The 16,901-nt window shown below is 40.8% G+C and overlaps 1 protein-coding gene across 1 annotated transcript; it reads right to left on the reverse strand.

Annotated features, from left to right (window-relative positions):
• Positions 1-113: 113 nt before the first annotated feature.
• gnai1 (guanine nucleotide binding protein (G protein), alpha inhibiting activity polypeptide 1) lies at positions 114-15,315 on the reverse strand. Its single transcript, XM_084909773.1, has 9 exons — positions 14,848-15,315; positions 8,874-8,916; positions 6,873-7,014; positions 6,395-6,552; positions 4,669-4,797; positions 2,954-3,083; positions 2,597-2,750; positions 1,762-1,982; positions 114-1,330 (listed from the first exon to the last, which is right to left on the reverse strand). Exons 1-8 carry the CDS (start codon positions 14,963-14,965, stop codon positions 1,792-1,794), a joined length of 1,065 nt encoding a protein of 354 aa, XP_084765899.1. The 5' UTR covers positions 14,966-15,315; the 3' UTR covers positions 114-1,330; positions 1,762-1,791.
• Positions 15,316-16,901: the final 1,586 nt, after the last annotated feature.

A 16,901-nucleotide genomic window follows, 5' to 3' on the forward strand; every position in this document is an offset into this window, starting at 1 on the left:
AAAAAGATTTTATGTTTTTATCATTTTAGTAACTCTGTAAACTTTACTCATTAGGAAAAGAAATGCCCACAGATGTCAAAGAAAGTCATTATATACACGATACAGCAGCCACATGGTTTGTAAATGGTTTTTATTAGCAAAATAAGGGAGATGAGTCTACAAAGATTCTCCTTCCACAGAGAACATACACATACACTGACAGTTGTGGCAGTTTCTTTATATGAACAGATCCAGGATCACATTTTACATCACTCTCTTGCCAAAGTATTGCTGATCTATGATAACAGACCAGGCTTCCTTGACCATCACAGTTTCCAGGATCCTCAAGCAGTGTCTCTACTCTCAAAAATCATCATTAGGCAGGATCCAAGAACAGCGCCTGAATTTTAAAACATTTCAGACCTCATCCTCACCTTCATAATCTATTCTGAGATTTAGTTTCTCTTCTCAACACCAAATTCTCCATAGCCCCCCCCCCCCCCCAAAAAATACATTAAAATATACAGTAAAATGTGCCTACTCTGGTCTTAGTACTTAAAACACTTAAGCATATTATAAGCTCAGTGCCTCAGCTAACCATTTTCTGAATGGTTGGGAAGAATGGATATTTTACAGATCGTTTAAAAACCAGGACCCCATATTTGTGGGGTAAATGTAACAATATAGATCGCAGTATTGTACTGTGTGATTGGCTGACGAGGCCTTCCATTGTCAGGGTGGGTGGGAATTAGGGGACCGTGGAGGCTACATGTTGGTCACAATGGAGACCCATGTACCTTATAAACTAGAGGTAAATCCTCCTGAAAGCTCAGTGGTGTGCACACAGAAGATAGCAGAGACACTAACATATGAAAACAGTTTACCTCTTAATGACTAGAACAATTCAGCAGGCAAATGAACAAGCATTTGTACTACGACCGCAGTAAAAGGCATGCGAAGGCACAAGTACCAACAAACTGGACTCAAAGGTTGCACCCCTTTTCTTCCCTTTTGGTTGCGGGGAAGGGAGAAAAGAAGCATTTCCATCAACAGTGAAGTTTCATTTTCCAGAGACAGCGGCAGAAGGAACAGCAAAAAAAAGAAAAAAAAGATCTCTTTCTCAAAAACGGAAAAACAAAAAAGATGAAAAGATAAAAAGAATTTTGCAGTGACGCCTTTACAATGATACAAACATCCTACACAAATGTAACGCTAGTTCCAAAGGTTCCAAGACAAAAAACATAAATAAAGCTGTTAAAAGTGGCATATAGTACAGCACTGGTCCGTGACTGATTTTCCCGATTCTTCTCATCTTCCCCACTAAAGATGCACAATAAGCTGGCTCCACTGCCTGAGGACACAAGGGGAGAAATAAAGAAACATGAAAGACGAGTAGATGGAGGAGGGGTGGTGGTTTAAGGAGAGGCTTTGCAGACCTCGACCTTGCCGCTATCGTTTCACATGCATCTAAATTAAGCAGAAAATGAATTCAAGCCTTTGAAAATAAGAAGGCACAAATTTGCACACATCATTGATTAAATGATAGATTATTTTCCTCCTTTATGCTCTGAATACTTATATTCTGGAAACAAAAATACACACACATATATATTTATATAAAAGTAAGTTTTTAATCATCATGGAAAGATGTAAATATTCAAATAAGGCTCCAGTGGTTTACTCAACTCCCACTCCATCCTGGTGAGCACATAAGCAGTTGTATTCCTTATATGTGCCCTCATCCATGACACACATGTGCGCCACATGTGAGGGCTTACTTACCAATAATAAAAAAAAAAAAGGTTGTCATCTTCAGAAGAGTCCACAGTCTTTCAGGTTGTTCTTGATAATGACGTCAGTAACAGCGTCAAAGACAAACTGCACGTTCTTGGTATCTGTGGCGCAGGTGAAGTGGGTGTAAATCTCCTTGGTGTCCTTCCTCTTGTTCAGGTCCTCAAACTGACACTGGATGTAGGCAGCTGCTTCCTCGTACGTGTTGGAGCCTGAGAAAGACGAGGAGGTGGAAGTGAAGTAGCCCGGGAAGTTACCATGTAAGGAAGGGACAGGGAAAGCGTCATTTTTGTACGGCGCTAGGAAATGAATAGCATGGCTGAGCTTTATCCTGCTAAGTGTGCTTCCTTTGTACGAAAAAAAAAAAAGGAAAAGAAAGAAATGGCTAAATTGTTATGCTAAATGCTGGCATGGCCCTATATCATGATCAGGACATCCCTAATGGCTATAATGCTTTGATAATCCACTAATTAGGATGCATTTGAATTATTGTGTATGAAAAGCAGAGATTGAAAAGAAAATTCTGCAGGTTTATGTAGACGAACATGCTGGGTTGAAGCAATAATTTGAGAAGGTTACTGGTGGTGGCCAACAAGTAGTCTGACACATAGATGCTACACAAAAACAACATTTGGGTTAAGACTAATTACTGAGCTTCAAAGATCGAGTGGTGGGCAGATTATCTCTTAGCTATAACTTTGTATTTAGCAGGAAAGTAAATAGTTTTAAAATCTGCCGTAAGACTTTGTTTTTTACCAAACACCAACTGAGGGTATGCTGAGCACAATGTGAATCGATGAAAAAGGCTTTTTACTGCCAGACTCACCAGCGTATTCTGGGTAGCAGATGGTAAGAGGACTCTTCTTGATTTTCTCTTCAAACAGGTCCTTCTTATTGAGGAAGAGGATAATGGAGGTGTCTGTGAACCACTTGTTGTTGCAGATGCTGTCAAACAGCTTCATGCTCTCGTGCATTCGGTTCTGGGGAGAAAAAGGAAAGTGACGCTGGGTCTTTGTGCTTCGCTCAGTGATCCACGAAAACGTCACGAGCGGAACCGATCCTTCGCTTCTACTTCTATGACCATCGTGATTATAATACGCAAAGACAAAGTTCCTGCTGTGTGTGAACATAGAGTGCCTGCTATTATGTCATGTTCCATGAGTCACACAGCTGAACCACTCACCATCTCTTCATCCTCAGCCAGCACCAAGTCATAATCACTGAGAGCCACGCAGAAGATGATGGCCGTCACACCCTCAAAGCAGTGGATCCACTTCTTCCTCTCAGACCGCTGACCTCCTACATCAAACATTCTGGGTGGAAGACAGGAGTGGGATCACGTGAGCATGTTCCTCAACATGACAGCTTACATTAGAGATAGTGCTTGTGAAATCCAGAGGTTTACAAAAAAAATTACTACTATGGCGAGTAGTGATTAAAGTACAGAAAACAAATGACTTTGTGGTTATAAATGAAAGATGAACTTTAAAAACCATTACTACAGAAAACACTGAGGCATACAACAAATATAAACACAAAGAGGGCTTGAGAATAACCAAGCCAGGCAACTCATACCAGTTTCCTGAAAGGCCACATGAAGCTGGCTGCAAAAATCTTTTCTGTCCCTATAGACTTGATTTTTGCCCGTCAGCCCAAATTTAAAGCATAAATAAACATGTTTACATTCCGGTCCAATATACTGTTATTGTGCCTGCACCTTTCAAACCCTGTACAAGGCTTAAAGGTTAGAAACTCAACCTATTTAAATGTTTATAGATCTTGAAGGTGTGCATCATTTGGTTCATGGCCGCTCTGAGTGACATGCGAGTCTTCTTTTTCTAGCTTTTGGCTGTACTAAAAGTTTTTAAAGCCTATTTTTCAAAGTTTCCTTTTCATTCAATATTACAGTGAATTACACATTCAACTTGCTAACTAAGCTAGCTTCATGAGACTAGTGTTATTTAACTCCACAGACATACCCTTATAGTAACATCTGGCTGACAAAACAAAACAAATAAAAAACAAAAAGACAGCTAAAGCCAAAATGCCAAGCTTGAGCCAGATATGATGGTGGCTACTTCCATCTTTCATATACAGGCTATCAGGAAAGCACTTTACTGGTTTTACTTGAGAGGGCAATGTAGGTTCTGAATTGGGCTTACTTCAATTCATGAACAGGACTATGATTTTGAATTAAGGCTCATCACAGATATCACTTTATATCTACAGTTTTTTTTCACATTTTTATGAAAATCAATCTGAGCATACATTACGTGAGACACCTTTGTGTACCGATGTACAAAAACACACAGCTGTAGTGCAATAAGAAATATCAAGGGAACCATTCAAGGCCTCATTTAGCTTCTGTAATAGCTCCTACTAGTGTATAAAACTGCACAAGTCCCATCTGGAAATACTTTAGTTTTAAAGATGGAACAGGAGGCGGGCTTTTGAAAGGAAATTAAACCATACTTGGTGTTCAGATTAAATTGGAAGCAAATTCAACCAGATGAGTACCTAAACTAAATAAATACTTAGTTCTTGAGAAAACCTGTAAACTCCCACATTACATAAAGCAATGTCTACTTTGGCTTTTGTAAGTGAAGTGTGCTTTTATGGAGCTAATTACAACGATGTGACGCTGAATTGGCTAAAAACATTCCTGGTATCATGACATCACCAAACCTCCTGTGCTCACTTCCTGTCTGTGTACATTAAAAGAGGGTGACAACTGAGTCATCGCTGATGTGCGCAACACCTTCGCAGACTGTCACAACTTACAGCTGTGAATGCATAAAGGGAATTTCTTTTGGAGTGAATGAGTCAGTAACAGGAAGGAAAACTAATTAAGACATCTTGTAAAACACTCTGAGCCAGTTGTTACAACAAAATTCTCACTTGAAGTGCAGGTCCTTAAATGTGAAGTGCGTCTCAACAATGCCTGTGGTTTTCACTCGGGTCCTCAGGACATCCTGCTGAGTTGGGATGTAGGTGGCCTGGGATATCCTGTCCAAATCGTTCAAGTAGCTGAGAGAAGGACATAAAGAAAAGGACATGAGGAGGGGAGGGTTGGAGAAAATGGATCAAGGTCACCTGTCTCTGCTCCCAGTGCAGGGAGGTGAAAACCAGGTTAGATTCTATATTCTGGTCTTAAAACTATTCATTTTATGTACACATTTCAATACAGTCCTGTTTTACACATTTGAATTCAGTTTTTCAGTAGAGACAAAACAACAACAACAAAAAAGAGGAAGCTAGTGACAGTATAGAGCATTTGCCTTCGTGCCATTGTGTCTAAATTTAACAGTGGTTTTGTGGTTAGAGCTGTTGCCTCACAGCAAACAGGACCTTGGTTTTAATCTAAGCCCTGCTCTTTTTCAGTGGGGAGTGTACATTGTTTTCGCTGGTTGCGGGGTTCCCTTCTATGTGCTTTGATCCCTCCTACAGTCCTAACAACTTGCAGCTGAATTGGAAACTCCCTACGTGTGAGTGCGATTGTCTCTGTGCCTTAGCCCTGTAATAAACCAGCCATCTGTCCAGGGTGCTGTCCCACATTTTGTCAAATAAAGTACCTGCTGGGATAGACTCTCATTACCTTGTATGGGAATAGCTGTGTACTGAAAATAGAAGGGTGGAATTCAATTTATTCTATATCACTTCGAGTAGGTTTTTGCTTTCTCGACAAAATTCTTGCACATCAGTGCAAACCAAAACAACATTCTCTGCCGACTGTAGTGCTGCAACACATGTATGAAGATAGAACATTTTGCAAACAGAGTAGAAATATTTTTAATCTTTTAAAATATGCAATACCGTTAAGTATATTAGACAAACTAAAAACACTTCGGATGCATTACGTTTTAAGTTGATACCTCAAGGTTACTGGTAATAATTTAAAAGGAAGGAGGGGGGATTAGTAACCTGTAGTTGTTAGCAGAAGCAAAGTAATCTCAATTTCATGCAGACAAGCCTGCTGTTTGTCCTGCAGGATATTATGTGGAGTGAAAAAAAAAAAAAATTCAGAAAAGCCCCTGGACAGCAGGATAAGTGGAACTAATTAGAAAATAGACAACTGCTGCAATATAACTGCTGATGTTTGCTCTATAGAAGCAAAACAAGGTAGATGGCTTTCCAACCCCCAAAAATAATAAAAGGAAAAAAAAAGCTGCCTTGTGATAGAATTTGTTGAAGTGCCAGGGGCAATATATGCTAGGTTCCAACTAGTAAAGACATGTTCAGCTACAGAAATGTATTTTTGTGTTTTTTTTATTGAGTTTTTAAAATCTTTAAGCATGTGCTAAATGTTCCTGCGCTGAAGGAGAAGGTCAAAGATTAAACAGTCTTTGCAGCCATCGCTCTTCAGGCACGGTAGAGGAAAGTAAATATTGACAGATTAAAAGTCCAGACACATCAGCCATACAAGTAGCTCTCTGAGCATGGTTGAAGGTTGGGGCAGCGTGTGTCTGGCTTCTGTGTTTACAGTGGAAACGCGCTCATTTTGGGCTCCTGGTCATCTGACGTGAAAGACTTTGTCATCGCCAGTCTTTCCTGCGGATGACTCACGGCTGTGGTGAACCCGGCGATTATTAACGTGGTTGCTTATGTGTTGGACTGCGTGACTCACTATGCTGCCGAGTCGTTGAGCTGATATTCGCGGGAGCGGCTGAAGCAGGCTTGAACACCTCCGTCCTTCCAGAGTCGCTTGATGACACCGGCCAGCTCAGCTGTCATGAAGCCTTCCTCTGCTGAGCCCGCCAGCACAAACAGTTGCCGTGCATCATCCTGAGAGAGGAGTCGGGGTGGTGTCAATATCAGAAATCAGCCATCTAAGTCATTACACCACCATTATGATTCACATGAGCTATCAAGCTAAAACACCAGTCACATTTTAAATACATCGCAGGGAAAGCTACAAATTAAAAGACCCAAATAAATGACCCTACTATTTTTATAATGTTATGTTGAAGGGTGTGTAAGCAGAGACTATTGTTCCTATTGACAGTGATCACTTAATGTAACTACCTGCTTGTTTCCCCAACGCCACAAATTTACTTTGGGTTTCTACTCTAAACAGACCAAATTACAATCTTCTCTCTACTCACAGCTCTTGCTGGGTCACCGAAGTCGATCTTGAGGCGCCCCATGGCTCTGATGATGGCGATTATGGACTGGATAGTGTTGCTGTAGACCACAGCCTTGTACTGCTTGCATTCCTCTTCTGAGTAGCCTGCCTCATGGATGATCCTGTAGAGAAGAGGTGGGGGGGGGGGGGTTACTGGTTAGCAGTGGGCCTAACCAATTCTTCCTGCTGAATGATGTACCATTTTTTTTTTAATCATTTTTAGAAATCATTCTTCCTCTTTAGTTCAAATTTAGTACCACTTAAAAAAAAATCCCCATCTGCACAAATACTGCCTGGCCACAGTGGCCCTGAACTCTTTGCTCCTCATTTCTGGCTGCAGGAATTATGATTATCCAGGGAAAAGAAGCTTTTATTCACCCTCTTATAGTTGCACTCAGTGTTGGTTACTAGACAAAAGCATCAGCTGAATTCATGCTACGTAAAAATAATATCTTGAAGTTCTTTCAGTTTATTTCGCACAAAAATGCTGAATAGAGCTTTGGTTTTGCTGCTCAGAAGGAAAGGCTTTATGCCATACTTCTGGCAGTCTACAAAGCCACCTAAAAGCCCCAAACCAACAATGTGTCAGTCAGTCAGTCTTTCGGCAAATTCCATCTTCCTTACACCATCGCTGGCTTTCAGCCCTGAGTCCATCTTTTGCTCCTGAAGATGGGAGCTCTTTTAATGTCGGTTAACTTAAAGTGCCCATTTTCACTGAAACATGTCACCCACTGGAATCATGTGGCTCCAGTGTTTTGGTCTGTTTTTGAAGTGCTTAAAAACATGGTAGTGCAGATGTAAGCCACAAGCAGAAAGATTAATCTGCCTTTTATTTTCTTAAATATCATTTTATTATTATCATCATCATCATCATCATTTTGTCTATAAAATAATAGAAAATCGTTAAAAATGATAATCGTCATTTCCTAAAGCATTTTTTTGGTTTTGCTTTGCAGATTAACCCACCAAACCTTCACAAATTGGAGCTGAACCTCGAACAAAACCCAGAGAAGAATGGTGGTTGCTGAACCATGAAAAATACAAACCAATGGTATTACAGCACTGACGTCTAAGCACAGAAAAGGTTCATAACATCCTTAACCGCGTGATGGTGGTCACATCTACTCATTATAGTGTAGATATTATATTCTGACTGTATCGTTAGCATGATCTTTGTTAAAGAGTGCAGGTCGGGGGAGACAGAGACGCCGATCACATTGGGACTGACTGAAACTGACGCTGGCTTCAAAATAACTGCCTGGTTGCATTACAAAGAATGCTTCAGTGGCAAGACTTGCTCCTAGAAGGCTTTAATTTAACTAATCAAATGACTAAAGAGCCTTCAGCCAGTTATTTGAACTGTTCCAGCTTTACTTATTAGATGATGTAATTATTCATTTTGTCTTTTAACTGAATTTCTTTAGACCAGCTACAAACACACAATTCAGCTCTATTAACACTACACTAAACACAATGTAAACACTTTCCTTAAATCACTGTTTAAATCTGTCTGGGGACTGTGAATGATGATCTCTTGCTTGTCAATAACAAATAAAGCAATATTACAGTAGGACAGGTGCTGTAAAAAACAAACAAAAAAGGATGTACAAATATATTGTGCTTCTGAGATGTGGATGGCTGGTGATTGATGATGCAGCCATAAAAACATTTATCAAAAATGTATTTCATATGCAGGACATTCGCTCGCACGCACGCACTGATGTATGCTGCTGGGTTGTTTTCATGACCATTATGCATGACACCTGTTTGTACTGCAACTCGCAGGGCGTATTACCACCCATAGAGACTATGATGGGTGTTTGACACTGTTTAGCTGAGGAAAATGAATACTCTTCCAGTGTGTAATCTAGTGTGGTGTCAGTTGTGCATCTCATCAGAGAAGCCAATGGAAGAAGAAAAAAAATAGAAGAGAGAATGGAGTTCATTTTGCTCATTCAGTACAGGAGAGAAATGTACTCACTTCATCTGCTTGACAATTGTGCTTTTCCCTGATTCGCCAGCACCTGGAAAAGACAAACATAAATAAATAAATACAAAATTGGACTTTACTTGAATTTTTTTGACAGATAAATCTGAAACCAACCCTCATATTAACCAGCCCACGGAATTCTATGCCTTTACACGAGGATTCAATGTGACCAAACAGCATGACGGGAAACCATGAAAACGCAATCTGAACACGATCACGTCAACCAAAGGACAACTCCTAAACAACACTGTGATTGTATGAGTGCGCTTTGAGGTCTGTGCATGACTTTAGCGTTTAGGTTAAAGACGCTTTTAACTTCTGATTCTCTCTCAGCTCCGGGCAGTTACAGCCTCTAATACCCTGATTCTTAAATCCCCAAAAATGGGACTGAATCTGTTGCTCTGTAAGCTGAATGCTCGCCTGGGATTTCTATCAGCATTTTGTTCACTTGGTATGAAGGCCGTGGGCGCACAACTAATGATAAGGAATTATTGACAGCAGCAGCGAGGTGCCTTTTCAGGATGGCAAGACACTAGGCGCTGACCACTAATCAGATTGACGTCAGTTTCCTTGATTGATGAGACAATACTAGTGGTGGAGTAGGGGGTGCTCATGAAGAGAATGCAACCGTCGGCATGGCTTTTGTGGATCTCGAAAACCTCACAGTGTCATGATGACTCCTCTCGTTATTTCTGGGCCACAGTCACCTGAAGAGACCATGTGGCTCTGTGTGTGTCACATGTGGGTTTTGACTGCAAGTCCACCACTTATAACACATCCTTCTGCTCCCTTTCCTCTACCACACCAGTCCAGTGGGTGCGCCCTTTTACTGATATTTCTCTTTCACCGATAAAAGCCCATATGCGATATCTTCACAAACCACATTCATTAGACTTGCGTGCTCTAATGGGTATTACCATAAACTACATCAGAACTACTAATGCACAATCAGTGTCCTCATATTACATATATATAGTGAAGCAATTGGCCACTTCTTGTTGACGTAACACTCCGCTGCCAGTAGGGAAGGCGTTCCTAACCACTAAAGCGTGGCCATTCCCCCAAGTAAACACCCACAGCTCCTCTCTCTCAGCCCTAGAAACAGAATAAGAGGAAGTGGAATCATATCATGAAATCTTTTACCTCGTGATGGAGTCAGCAGGGACAACATGGTGTGCTCTTGCATAATAAATCACCCACCTAATCTAGTTCCACTTTCCTTGTGATTGCAAAAACAAAACGACGAAGAAGAAGAAGCAGAAGAAGAAGAAGAAGAAGAAAAAAGGGACATATTGCATTTTTAGTGCCACTTCTTGTCGAGCCTGCCTTATGCAGTAAGACAGCATTATTTATAAAAACTTGAAAACAAAATAAATACTATATATATATATATATATATATATATATATATATATATATATATATATATATATATATATATATATATATATACACTTACTGCAGTATACACAGCTTGTGACTGCATTCCTGTGAACTTTCCTTCAGTAACAGCTGCATGCTGGCAGAGCACTGGCACTTCACCTTCAGTATAATTGGACGAAATTCACCTGAGGACACATTATTTTAATTACGTGTCACCACTCGGGTGCTGGAGCGCCCCTGAGGGGGTTGACGGTGCAGTGGCAGCTCCCCGTGCTCCAAGGCCAAACCACTCGGCTGTGTGAAGCCCTGCAGGACTTGCGCACAGACGGTGCAACCGCTGTTGACTGGGCACGGCTTGCTGGTGAGCTGGCACAGTTGCACCCCTCGGCCTGCCCAAGACCCATTTTGACAATGCCGCAGACATGTCGCTGGGAGTACTTTCCTACAGAAAGGTTGCACTAAGCATGAAATAGTTCAGAGCTGAGAAGAATCAGTTAATTAAATCAGCAATTACTGATCGTTCTGGATTAATAATGAACATATTTCAGTACCCTTTTAGAGGGATTCCTTCATATTCAAGACAACAAATTATCAGTGACTCTTGAGCGAACTGTTGCTTAAATTCAGTGCAAATCACGAGAAGAACTTTCTTTATTATTAAACAAAAGAAAGTTAAAAAAGACATCTATGAAACATAAGCCACGTGTTTATACAAGTGAATTGACCCTGGTGTCTCAACAGGGTGTGGCTTTCGTCAAAGTCTCAATATTTGAGGAACATAGAGAGAAAGTCGAACCGACTCACTCTCTCCTTCACTCACACACACACACACACACACACAGACCTTTAAGGGTTACTTTAGAACCACGGGCCTGACCTATCGCTCTTCATGCAGAGTCATGTTACACGCCCACAGCTTTGATACACCCACCCTAAAACAGCTAGAGTCAGAACCACTGGAGCAGCTGGTTTCTGTTTCTAGTGGTTCAAACTATTTTAGGAAAATTCGAGCAAACCCTTGCAGTGAAAATTGTGGTTTTCTTCCTCCCCTCTACTTCTTCCACTGAGAACAGAGCCGTTTCTATCTACTGACCGCAAACACATCTTCCCTCCTGGACCCTAGTTGGTCCTTTCCTCAAGTAGGAAGACAGGGAGGGATATTTTAGAAGAATGTGATTAAAACGGCTGCCGTGCCTGGGCTGTCTCATTTATAGATTAACCATATGTTGCTGATAAATGTTGTGGAGAATGAGTAATGCGATACATGCAAACCAAAATTGCAGTTAAAAGTGAAGTAAAAATTATCTTCATTCGTGCTGGCTTTGGGCTTGGATCGATGGCATAAAGATAAATTTGTGTGGGTCAGGGGGTTTAAGCAGTTCAGGGGCTCAAGGAGAGCTTATGAAGTTTGGCACAATGTGCTAAACACATTAGTGATGCCACATTAGCAGCATGAGCCCAACACCACGGAACCCTTCCCTCTTTTAGTTTTCCACTCTTATTCAGCTGCACGCATGCTTCTTCCTCTTTTACATTCTCCCAGTCTCCTATAGTCATTTTCTCTTTATGATTTAATGTTCCTCTCACTCACTATCCAATTCCTCTTCCCCCCCCCTTCTCCCCCTTTCGGGGATTTAAGTATGAGTCACTCGTGAAGGATTCCAGGAGCCTCGGAGAGGTGCTACCCGCCGCGGGAAATGACCACGCTAAATCACAGAGATCGATCTGCCAAAAAAGAAAAATCGACAACTAAAAGATTGCTTACCACACGCATGCTGGCACAGACTGACCCATTCGATGTCTAATGTGCTTACAGCAATAAAAGAGTTATTTAACTACTTTGTCATCTCTGTTTATTGTGAGATGGGGGCCATCTTCAAGCCATCCTGCAAACCTGGTTTTATAATTAGTAAAAGAACAAAAATATGGGGGGGAAAAAATGAAAGAGAGACAGATGACATGAGTCAGAAAAAGCCCGAGGTTTATTAATAAAATCTTCCCACAGTTGCGCGACAGCTATAGAACGAGTAATTAGGCTGAGGAGATTGTAATCTATTTTAGCATGTAGATATGAATAGTAGGATAATTGGGTCCTGGAGATGATGGAAATAAAATGAGAGCCATATTAAGACTAGAGCTAAATGAAAAATATGTTTCGCAGAAAAGATCACATTTCCTCACTCTGCGAGAGACACCTGAGCCTGCCAGCTGGTTTGGACTTGACGGTGTGTGCGAAGCCCTACAAAGATTCAAATCATTTTTTTTCATGCAAATTGAGTTTTGTTTTTTTACGTCAAAGCAATTATTCTTTGCTGCTGACAGGGAGAGACCATGAGCCTGTAATTAACATTTAGGACAGCGCTTGAAAACCAGGTGGTCATCACACCAAATTGTGGCCAAACTGTGGCCACCTGTTGTATACAAATATCTCGACACCAGGTTGAGGTCACCACCACAAGCTGCACAAAAGATTTAATGTTCTTCGAGTGCATCCAGAGGTATACAACAGCATCCCTGAATACACTGTTGACAGGGTGTGTTTAGAGAAAAGTATACTCATGAGTGGCTTGCAAATCACCAGCCTCAATTCTACTCAGTGACTGTTTTTCTGCAGGGTAAACAATTCAAAAGCCCAACTCGGGTCCTCGTGCTTCACCGCACCGCAGCTTTTTTCATTTTTAATGCTCTCGTCATTAGCACTGTTCTCGTCTTACAGGTCCTCTTTTTCTTTTCTCCTGGCATCTCAAACTCTGTGTGTGTGTGTGAGTGTGTGTGTGTGTGTGTGACTTCAGGCAGGAACCTGAAGAGGCCGAGCGGGTTACCTGGCTACCACACTGAATGGATCAAACACAGATGACAGGCGATGGAGCCAAAGCAGCCACGAGTGGCGCCACCCGACCTATTCTATCAGAAACTGAGAAGTGCAAAAGCAGTGCCACATGTTTTTGTGTATGATACATATTTAAAAAATCAAACTAAAACTAATATTCTTCCCTACAGCGACATAGCAGAAACTTGACCTAACTTGCTTGCTTTTACTCAGCAAGCCCCATCTGGCCTCCAAACACCAAAGGAATGCAACCGATCTGTAATGGGAAAATATGCACCGGCTTGTACAAACAAAACCATACCCTAGTAAAAGCCAACTGTGTCCCATCAAGTTAGACAAAAAAAAAAAAAGTTACTTTCATTCGAAAATTAGATGTAATTCTGAAGTAATTCTTCTGAATTGTGCAAAAGCTTCCAACAGCTCCTATTATGTGCCTTCTGTTAGGTATTTGCCTGCTACTGGCATTTCCCTCAGACTTTGTGTCCTGCTAACCCACATACCACGTGTGTGCATGTCAACACTTCCCAAAGTGAGCCACCTAAAAAGGGTTGATGGAAAAGTTTTTCACCTGTGGTCTTTGTTTACAAGCAAAACAGTGCTTCCCCACATCTCAGCAACACTTTTAATCTACACACACGTCTAGCTACTAAATGGAAACCGTTCACATAATGGTACACGCAGGGTTGTCAGATGGAGCTAGGAAATGACAAAACACATAAAATAAACGCAACAAATTATAATTATGAAGTGTAATAGTTATCAGTGGGTGTGCTGTGCCATTTAAATTACATCTGAGGTCAGTGGCAATTTAACACAGCAACAGCATATACTAGGTGGATTCGGGTACACAAATGAAGATCAATCAAAAATGATCACTGCAAAGAAGTGGCATGAGGCCACTATATCTACATCAGCATCTAACTTCATACAACTTCGGTTGTAAGTTGATCGGTTACAGCTTTGTTTAAATGAGTTCTGCTAATGTTTATGTGGCTTCTCCTAACTGAATCAGCCTTTATTCTGGCCTCTTGATTACTGTAATTTTCTGCATTTGTTGCACAAGCTGTGTGCCTATTGCATGCAACACGCCTGCTTACGTCTTCAGATGAGAACAAGGAAACACTGTTATAAAATAGGAAACAATAGGAATTTAACCTATAAACGTCCTGAAACTAATTAAGTAAAAAACAGTTTTCAGTCACTCTGACTCAGGCCTGGGCCCCTAATGAGCCAAAGGCCTATTTTCACTGCACTGAACCGGACCAGACGAGAGGAAATGTGCCATTGTTGAAAGGATTTAGTCAATAAATTCTCCACGGAGACGGGCTGAAAGGATGTAACGCCAACAGCTGGCAAAATAAAGAAAGAAAAATCTGCCAGGCACGTGTAACCAAACTACAAAACAAACCCCCTTAAAAAGCCAAATAAACGCAAAATGACATTATATCACTGGTATTTCGGCCACACTAGTGTCGTTTTTCCTTTTAAAAGGACAGGTTGTGTTAAAAGTGAGAAGAGTGGACGGTTAACTGTAGCTAGCAAGGAGGGGTGTAAGCTAGCGATGCGGAAACTCAGCAACACTTCACAACTAATGTAATCTAACACAACCCCAACACTGACCATTAACCAGCGTGGTTAACGTGGGTTTCACAGCAGGGTGTGTTCCCAACCGTATCCTTTGAACTAGCAGTTCTGCGGGCGAACACACAGCGAACTTCGTTCACCGCCCCCCTCCACCCCAATCTTCCTTACCGAGCAGCAGAAGCTTGACCTCCCTGGCTGCCTTCTCCCCGTCGTCCCGCAGATTTCTGTCGATCATTTTACTGCGCTCCACCGCAGCCTTGTCCTCGGTACTCAGTGTGCATCCCATCCTCGACTGTGTCCTTTAGACCCAGCTGGTGTAAAAGAATGTCTAAAATATCATATATACCCACATTAATTGGTTAATGCTGCCTTCACCCCGTACACACGCCCTTTTTTTAAATGACTGGCAATCGAGCTCTTCAGGGGGAAAGGGAAAGCGATTCGACTTTTCTTAAAAAAAAAAAACAACAACTCAGTTTTTCTTCACCCGACTGAAATGTCCTCAGGTTGAAATCCGAGGGAAAGCTATTTCGACAGCGAAACAATTCCTTGCTGATGTCTCTCCCACCCGTTCGCCTCCATTCGTTGCAGCGCTTAGTACTGTGTGTGCAGTTGCGGGTGGTGAGCGCTGTACTGTGTTCCGAAAGCAGCAACGGAATCAACACTTCCGGCTTAATTTTCCACAATAAAAGAAACACCTTTAAACTGCATACAAAATCCCTTAAAATAAGCTTTATGCTATACTTTTACATATTCCGTGCATCGAAAATCAATCATTATATATTTTTTACAAGAGTTTCTTTCTTTTAATCATTTCATTATTATTTTCTTTTAGCAAGAATAAATGTCAAGCGATTGAATGATACTTTTATTTTGAAGGCAATCACCGTCAACTGGAAACGTGATCAATTGAAAAGCATTCCCATAGCACACCCATAGCTTACAACTGCTTGCCTAAATAATTATTTTTTTTTCTAACTTAAAACTATTATTATTACTGTTATGATTAACAGTATACAACATTTTTATTTCACCATATGTGATAAATATAATTTTTTAAATACCCGTGACATGTTTACAGTACTATGCAGTGTTTCACTTTAGTTCAATATTTCACCACATCTGCTTAGACTTATTGCAACTGGTTAGGCTACATAACAAGCATGTATTGCTCCCATGGGAACTACACCTCTTACCATAGCAGTCCCATCCCCCACCCATTCACAGCCGGTCACAACCATTGTTTGTGGCTTAAATAATTTAGCCTGTCAGACAAAGTCTGAGCATTCAAAGTAAGCACTGCACTTTTGTGCACACATTCCTGCGGAGCAAACGTCATTTCGTTGCCTTTCTGTACAACTTTTATTTACAAATGTGACTTTTTACTAGTACATGCAAATATACAACATTGACCTTTCTATTTTAGTCCTGTTTAATGTGGAGATTGGCTATGCAGCTCATCTCCTGCATACAGTTTGCTAGTAGACTTTAGGTTGTACACCCTAAGCAGTACTACCACTAGTACTACTAAAAGCTGATATAATTTTATACAAGAAAACAAAGTTATATGGATGTAATGAAAGAGGACAGAAGACTGGTGTGACAGAGGGGGTGCTGGGGATAGGGTGAGATGGAGGCAGATGATCCACTTTTGTGACCCCTAAAGGGAGAATTTGAAAGAAAAAGACTTAAAAAAAATGTAACCTATAAAATACTGTATGGCTGTGGTGCATTCATATTCTTCAAAAACATGATGACTAGACATAGTGAAGATATATACCTCAGTTTTTTTTTTTTTAAAGAAGAAGCTATAAAATACTTTCCCAGGTTTTACTTGCAGCCATAAGCACTGTATCTATTTTTTTTCTTCGTTTAACAAATCCTGTAACTTTCTGTGCTTAAAATATCTGAAAATGTTCCAAAACTACTTGAAATTATCATCAAAATATGAAGAAACTACAACTTTGAACACATTTACTGTAAAGCATTACCAGTTTGTACCACGGGATGGTGCAACAAGTCAATGTAATGTGTCTCTAACCAGCCAAATGGAAAAAAAAGCATTGTTAATTAACACCGGTGTACCCCACCTCATGTCACCTTATGAGACTAGGGAACCCGTCCCAACAGACACACCCAGTCCTGAACTGCCCTGAAGAAGATGATGGATAAATGGATGGACTTTTAAAATGTTTGACTGTTCCAGATTAAAAAAAACCCCC

Source organism: Perissodus microlepis, chromosome 17 (assembly GCF_051167445.1).
Source record: "Perissodus microlepis isolate ML-2025 ecotype Zambia chromosome 17, ASM5116744v1, whole genome shotgun sequence".
Classification (NCBI taxonomy): Eukaryota; Metazoa; Chordata; class Actinopteri; order Cichliformes; family Cichlidae; genus Perissodus; species Perissodus microlepis.